Genomic DNA, 7,900 nt, shown 5'->3' with positions numbered 1-7,900 from the left:
GTCCGACCCTTACAATTTTAACTCACTCAAACGCGCTCCATCCAGTGTTGGAACAACTTGTCCATCAAATGCAAACAAATTGATGGACCAACAACAAACAAGGTAACTATATTTATAACCTCTCTACTTCCTAGGTACATTGTAGGTATTAAAACCGATTTTAAATCCAATGTTATTATTTATAAGACCCCAACTCTCAAGAAAGAGAAACCAATCCTTACCGACCAACCCGATTTTTTTAGTCATGTTACCTGAAACATACATAATTGGTGTTTTTTTTGCCTAATAACAAAAGACACACAATCAATTAGACGTTTTGAACTGTTTTATTAATTTAAAAACGACATGACATTTTGCCATACATATGATTATACATATGAAACTCTGTCTCAACGAAAATAACGGTATTATAAACAGACAGAATTCCACGAAGAAATGAACTCGGCTACAGAACAGAGGTCAAAGGTTAGATATTCTCCCAATACAAATAGATAAGGACCAAAATGCAATGAATATAATTTACAGGTTTGTCTTATGTAACGATTTCACTTTTTAACTTTCATAATGGCATAACGAATTATTTGCTTTTAGAATGGTCCCCATGGAAACCTTCCACCTTTTTGTTTTGCTTTTGAAATATGGCTTTATCAGTTATATTACCGGTACTATAACAAACATTAAGGCGATACAGAAGATGGTGGAATCAGCAGTTTTGTAGATAAGACGGGGAATACAAAAACGCAGAATTTACATCTGCAGAGCATTCCTTGTGATTCATGGCCATTCATCTCTTTGTGAACGTTATTACACAAGGCAGACCCGACAGGAGCCCGTTTCGTAAACATTTCATGTGCACGTGAAATGCATGTATGCACCTTTCACTTTTTATACGGGGACGGCATGTCGACAGACAGAGCGGCCTAAATCAGACCGATTCCCTAGTTCTATCACAAGGTGCATGCTTTTCAGAAAGCATCCTGATGTTTGTAACAATAGTTTTGGATCTGCATATAAATACGAAGGAAATATTGATACATCAATATGTGATATAAATCCTCTATACCCCAGATAAGGCAGGTTGACAATGGGTATAGGAGGGATAGGATACCCTTTTTGAAATTCCCATCAATATACAGCTGCCATGTATGTTGTTATGACACGAACATATGATGGTTTATTATTATAGAATGAACAAATTTAGTTTTTATCAGTACTATTATTAATGTTTTATGAGCAACTTAAGCTAACAATACTGAAGATACCAACGTCAATGCATGACACTGCTGTAGCCGGGGTATTGGAAGTGAGAAATGTACCTCTAGCAACAACAAAGAACAATGTAGTTCTAATAACACTGTAGTACGAGTTACATTGTAATACAAGTTACATAGTAGTACTAGTTACAATGAACTAATAAGATTGAACATTGTTGTATTAGTTACATTGTAGTACAAGTAACAATATTTACATTTCTACTGAACTTGGACTCAATATACCTAATTAACATTTTAAAGGTTATGTTTCAATGAACTTTTCAGTTGGCGTATGAATACATCAGTATATTATCAACCTGATTACTCTGTTATTCCGCGGAGCGCGGGAAGTAGTTCCATTCATAGATTGTTTTCAATTTATTTATTTTTTGTCAGAAGTATTCAATTGAATTCAAAAAAATAATTTACATCTTAATTCGCTTATTCATCTTACCAGGACGACGTCTCACAGTGAGTGATGTCGTCATAAGTGTTGATACCTTCCTTGGTGTTAGACTTGCACAAGACCGATATTTTAGAAATTATCCGAACAAATATCAATATCTCTCTGAATGTAAATATAAGGATAGAATCCCATTTTGTTGAGGTTTATGGGGGTATAAACCTTAATGGGTCTTGAGAATAATTCAAAATGAACTGCTTTGCAGTTCATAAAATTTGTCTCAAGACCAATTGCGGTTTATACCCCATAAACCTCTACAAAACATAATTCAATCCTTAAATAATCCTTGTAGTATAAGTAATACTGTACATAATAGCATTAGAAACATCATAGCTCTATAACACTGAACATTGTAGTACTAGTTACAATGTAGTACTAGTTACATTGTAGTACTAGTTACATTGTAGAAATAGTTACATTGTAGTACCAGTTACATTGTTGGTCTTGTAACATTGCAGATCTAATCACATTGAGGTGTTAGTTACATTATAGTGCTATTAACAATGAGGTACTAGTAACATTGTTACACAGGTTACATTGATGTAGAAGTATCATTGTAGAACTAGTAACACTGAACATAGTAGTCCTAGTTACATGGTACTACTAGTAACAATGTAGTACTAGTAACTTTGTTATACAAATTACATCGTTGTATAGTAGTAATATCGTAATACTAGTTACATGGTATTACTAGTTACATGGTACTACTAGTTACATGGTATTACTAGTAACAATGTAGTACTAGTTACATGGTATTAATAGTTACATGGTATTACTTGTTACATGGTATTACTAGTTACATGGTACTACTAGTAACAATGTAGTACTAGTTACATGGTACTACTAGTTACATGGTATTACTAGTTACATGGTATTACTAGTTACATGGTACTACTAGTAACAATGTAGTACTAGTTACATGGTATTACTAGTTACATGGTACTACTAGTAACAATGTAATACTAGTAACTTCATTATACAAATTACATCATTGTATAGTAGTAATATCGTAGTACTAGTTACACACTGTACGTAAAGCCGTATACACAATTTAATTCCAAATAAACCACATGTTTGTGTTTGTTATGATAAATACAAGGTAGGCACATTAAGAAGCTAAGCAGTAAGGGTAATCGGTGTTAAATATCAAGTACAAGTAAATACAGAAGCCAATATAGCAAAATATGCACTAGGCTTTCAGCCTTCTTCCAAAGTAGCTTGATATTTGTGGGGGTTTTTTAATGTAAGATATGATTGACTTATATCCATTTCAATGCTTTGTAATTTTAATCATTTCAATGGCGTGTATACATTGACGAGCTGGAACAGGACGTATATGAGGATATGCCACAACAAGTATAGGCGGACTCCATCATGTGTACTAGTATGTATTGGCTCTAGATTACATGGTGACTCAATATCTACTGTTATGCATTGACTGCACGGTTATCATCTTGAATATGTAGTGACTCAATATTAATTTGGATGCATTGACTCCAGTACGTAATATAACGACTCAATAATTATATACTTATACGTAGTGACTCTAGTATATCGTAAGTAGTTCAAGGTGTACTTTTGACTGTAACATGTAGTGACTCATATGCATTATGTACTAGTATGTGTTGATTTTAATATACAATGTATTCAAATATGTTTTGAGTCTAGTATGTACATGTATATATTGACACCATGTGTACTGTACGGGTGCAATCAATTATAAGTGACTCTTTGTAGAACCAGAGTTCACAGATTCCATGAGTACACACCAGTATAAAGTGACTCGGAGTAATGACTTTGTGTTCTGGGACACATTGACTTATGAGTGCTAGCAAGTACTAGTATTCATTCTACCAATCATGGCAGTGAGTTAAGAGTTCTAGTATGTATTGACTTGGCGAGTACTAGATTATGCAGTAACTCTAGTACTTGTATACATTGACTTACGAGTGCTAGCAAGTATTCATTATACCAGTACACGAACATTGAGTGAATCATGGTAGCGATATCGAGTTCTTAAATGCATCGTTTAGCGGGTACTATTACGTATTGACTCGATGAGTACTCTAGTATGTAGCGACTCAAGGTAGCGATTGCAGGAGTTCTAATAAACAATGATCTCTCGAATACTATTTTATATTGACTCTATGAGGCCTGTATTTAAGCCGTGAATTCAAGTATAGTGATAACAACTCTTTTTCTGTTAAATGTATCCACGAAATAGTAAGAGATCTAGCTAACGAGGCGTGGAACGTTGTAGATGTGTGCGTGTATTTGGAGTTCTGCTTGTTTTGAGTCAGTATTTCAAGCGGCTCAGCTAGTGTCATATCACTTGAATACTCTCTGGCACAGTTTATTTGTTGTATTCTATATCCAAAATTCTAATTTTCAAAGCAATGTTATTTATCATTTTGGTCAGTAATTACTAGTACACATTGGTTCAGTCATATAGACTGCCGTTCTGGGTAGTTAGTGATTTGTTAATATTCTCTGTAGTTAGTGATTGGTCAATGTTCTGGGTTGTCAGTGATTGGTCAATGATATTGGTTGTCAGTGATTGGTCAATGTTCTTGGAAGCTAGTGATTGGCCAATATTCTTGGAAGTTAGTGATTGGTCAATGTTCTGGGTTGTCAGTAATTGGTCAATATTCTTTGAAGTTTGTGATTGGTCAAAGTTCTGATACTTAGTGATTGGTCAATGTTCTGGTTGGTTATTCATTGGTCAATATTCTGGGTATTTAGTGATCGGTAAATGTTCGGAGTTTCTGATTGGTCAGGATTCTGAGTAGTGATGCAATTGACGCTTTCAAAGTTTTAATTCAATTTCTTGAGGTTTTTAAGAAATTAACGATTTTTCATTAAGTGTACTTTTGGAGTATTATGTTGCAGATGGTGTTTTAAATAATGGAGTTCGTGATACGATGTTCGTTGGTTTGGTAAAATTAAGAAAGTTTCTGCCATGGTGTATATCGAGCGTACGCAAGAATGTTAGAATGGCAGGCATGTCTAAAATCTGACCGAAACTAAATGCTCATATCATTAACGATGTATGGTAGTAATGAGATGTATGATGCCCAGAGTTAATATAATGATAATTACAGAAAATCTTGGCAAGATCGATCATTTCAATTTTGCCTGCAAAGGGCGAACACATGTTACGTTCCGGAGCATTAAGAAAACGCCCTTTTCTTCATCAAAACTTCAAAAGCACCCAAACAGTTCCGAAACTTGCTTTGAAGATTTGAGGGAAAGAGGTTCTCCTAACAACAACAGACAATGTGGTTTTGTTTTCAATAGTAGATCAGTAAACCAGCTATACGTTATACACAATATCCAGACCACACATAAGTTCCGAAAACGTGTGGAATGGTTACTTTCACGTACTTAGCTGCTACGATCATTGGTTACGACGATCCCTGCTATTCTGACTGAACTAAGGCGCTTCTCATTAACTCACAAATCGAAACGGCCATAATATGAGAAAGCTCATGAACAATTCAATAATCTCGTGTCTCATTGAAAATTGTGAGAATTTCCGATTAATAGATGTTCCACATCTCATGTTCCTGATTAAAAGACATTCCTAATAATTATCCATCACGCTTCGTCAAATGCGTTTCCCCACAGCAATAACTTAAGTTTAGGATTTGATGATGTTACAATACGAACACGGTAGCGAAGGTCGTCGGAGGTTGCGGAAGGGTTGTTATGTTCGCGACCTAGTCTATTGTAGCACAATTTCAGCAAGGTCAAGGTTGGATTACATTCCAAAATATCAAGAATTTTCGAAAATCCATCATTTGTTATCCCGCACATATTCAGGCCGAGAGTTTTGATCGACTTGTTACGTTCTAAGGCGTTGGATATCTTTAAAACACCAGCGTCGGCAATGAAATTAACACTAAGGTCCAAGTGATGCAATGTTTTGTTCATTAAAATGACGTCAGAAAGCATCGCACATCCACCGGAAGTGATGCCGCAGTTTTCCAAATTGAGGTCCACCAGAGTGGACTTGTCGTTCAGGTGACGACACATCATTTCCATCCCATCATCACCGATAAAATTCCTACTAAGATCCAGTTCGGTAAGAGTCCTACTTTGTTGAACACCTTCGAATAAAATTCCACAACCAATCCAGGAAATGTTTGCACTGCGCAGTCGCAACTTTTTCAGTGACTTGTTTTGTTTGAGCATATTTCCTAGACTGATACATCCGTTGTCGGCGATGTCTAAGAAACTCATGTCTAAGTCAGTCACTCCGTGATTGTGTTTTAGGGCCTCGCCCAAGTGTTTGCACCCCTCGCTGTCCACCCCGGTTGAGGACATGTTTAGCTGTCGTATGCTGGTGTTCTTTTGTAAGGCGGTAGCCAGCATTTTAGCACCTTCATTACCAATGGAATTGAGGCGGAAGTCTAGCACCGAAAGGTTAGGGGAGGTCTGTAAAGGTTCCGACAAGAAACCAATGTCTCTCCCTGACAACTGTGTTTTACCGATATGGAGCTCTAATATGCAGGGGTGTTTGCCAAGCATTTCCGCCAGTCGTTTTGACCTCTCCCCGTGGAGAGAGTAACCGGATATACACACAGTAATGACAAGCGTTCCTGTGATACGCATATCGTTGTCTTCCAGTTTAAGCGCATCAGATGACGTCAGTGAGTGATAGGACAGCCGAGAACACCGTTTGTAGAAGGTCGAGTCCCGTGAGAAACGTTTGCTGTCACCTCTTGCTTTCTCTAGCTGGATCACCGGTGTCATAATTTCCGTGTCACAGTTGTAATATCCGACGTCAAAGTTGATTGTCTTCTCTTCTTCTACCGTAGTACTACTGTCCTCCACGATGGGGCACGGAATGTCGGATATGACGCTGTACACGTCTCTCATAGCGTCCATTATCACAGCTATGTCGCGGTAAGCTTCACTAGCCCGAAGAATATCACAGAATGAATCAAACTGTTTGGGCTTTCCGTCGGTCATGACGTGGATCATGCTCTCACACACAAGTCGTCTGTCGGGGTGTCCGCGGAACGCTTGCAAATCCACGGAAGATATCACCTGCTTAGCATGCAGCTCGTCCAGGAATTCAGAAGGATCAAGTTTTTGACATATTAGTTCAGAAGCACTTTGTAAAATCACTCGGTGTCGCTCATTTTCAACAGAGCCAGTCGACTTTTTCCTGCGCGTGAGCGTTCGGCGAGGGGTAAGGTCCGGTGTCACTATTTTTATTTTACTGGAAGTCATACTCGAGTTTAGGCTAGAAATTTCCGAGTCTAATTTACTAACAGTCGTTTTCTGTAACACAGGTTTACTGATTTCAATGTTATTGTTTTCCGACATTTTCTTTTTGTCTGAAGAATTGCAACTCACGCCGTTCTCTTTCCTGACCGGAGCGACATGCGCAGTTGGTATGTTACCGTCCTTGGTTCGGTTGTTTTGGTAGGCTTGTGACATGACGTACGAGTTCCGGTCGGACGATCCGCCAATCACAGTCGAGTTCCGTGGTGTGCTGATGGACGACGACCGGAAGATGAAGAGACGGGGAGGTTTCGGGGGAGGTTTCAAACTATTACTCCTTCTGAACAAAGACTTATCTCTCTCCCCTGGAGGGCCGTCTGTAGAATCAAATTGGCCCCAGTCAAACTTCTGGTCCCGTTTCCGCCGTAAACTAAACTTCCTCCAGAACTTCCAAGGTTGGGAGTTTGGGCTTTCGGAATCTGAAAACAGAAAATAAATCAACAACTGAATACTTATTTAGAAACATGAATATTAACTAAATGTGGTTATATATATATATGGACGTCGCTATAGCGAACTATTATGTGACGTCGTAGTTTATGACGTCACAAAAATACTTCAAATAAACAGTCTGAAGAGTCTCCTAGAAGAGATGAAAGTACTAAAAACTCGTTGTTAAGAATTTTTTTTTTTTTACAATATATATAAATATATATCTTCACCAATAATAAGACTCGAGCATATTTCGGAACAAATACAACTGTTTTGTTTTCGACAAATTGGGGTTTGACTGCAGTGTATTGTATTCGGCACAATTGATCAAAACCGAAATTGCATCAACAAATGTTTTACCAATTTTTGTTCACAAAAGAAGCAAGAACGCAATTTTATTGTTTTAAGATTACAGAATACATGAGGTCAAATGTTTGTACATGCATGTAAGTCACCGTGA

The 7,900-nt window shown here is 37.4% G+C and overlaps 1 protein-coding gene across 5 annotated transcripts in view; it reads right to left on the bottom strand.

Moving 5' to 3' along the window:
• Positions 1-310: 310 nt before the first annotated feature.
• LOC110443404 overlaps positions 311-7,900 on the bottom strand; it is a 47,292-nt gene continuing 39,702 nt past the window's right edge. For all 5 annotated transcript variants that reach the window (XM_021487605.1, XM_021487606.1, XM_021487608.1 and 2 more), the window contains one exon: positions 311-7,427. In XM_021487605.1, the coding sequence (XP_021343280.1) occupies positions 5,314-7,427 (2,114 nt within the window). In that variant the 3' untranslated portion in view covers positions 311-5,313. The remainder of the gene's footprint in view (positions 7,428-7,900) is intronic.

The sequence above is a fragment of the Mizuhopecten yessoensis genome, unplaced genomic scaffold, assembly GCF_002113885.1.
Source record: "Mizuhopecten yessoensis strain PY_sf001 unplaced genomic scaffold, ASM211388v2 scaffold716345, whole genome shotgun sequence".
NCBI classification, from domain to species: domain Eukaryota; kingdom Metazoa; phylum Mollusca; class Bivalvia; order Pectinida; family Pectinidae; genus Mizuhopecten; species Mizuhopecten yessoensis.
The sequence above is the reverse complement of the archived record's forward strand: the minus strand, read 5'-3'. Positions and strand labels throughout refer to the sequence as shown.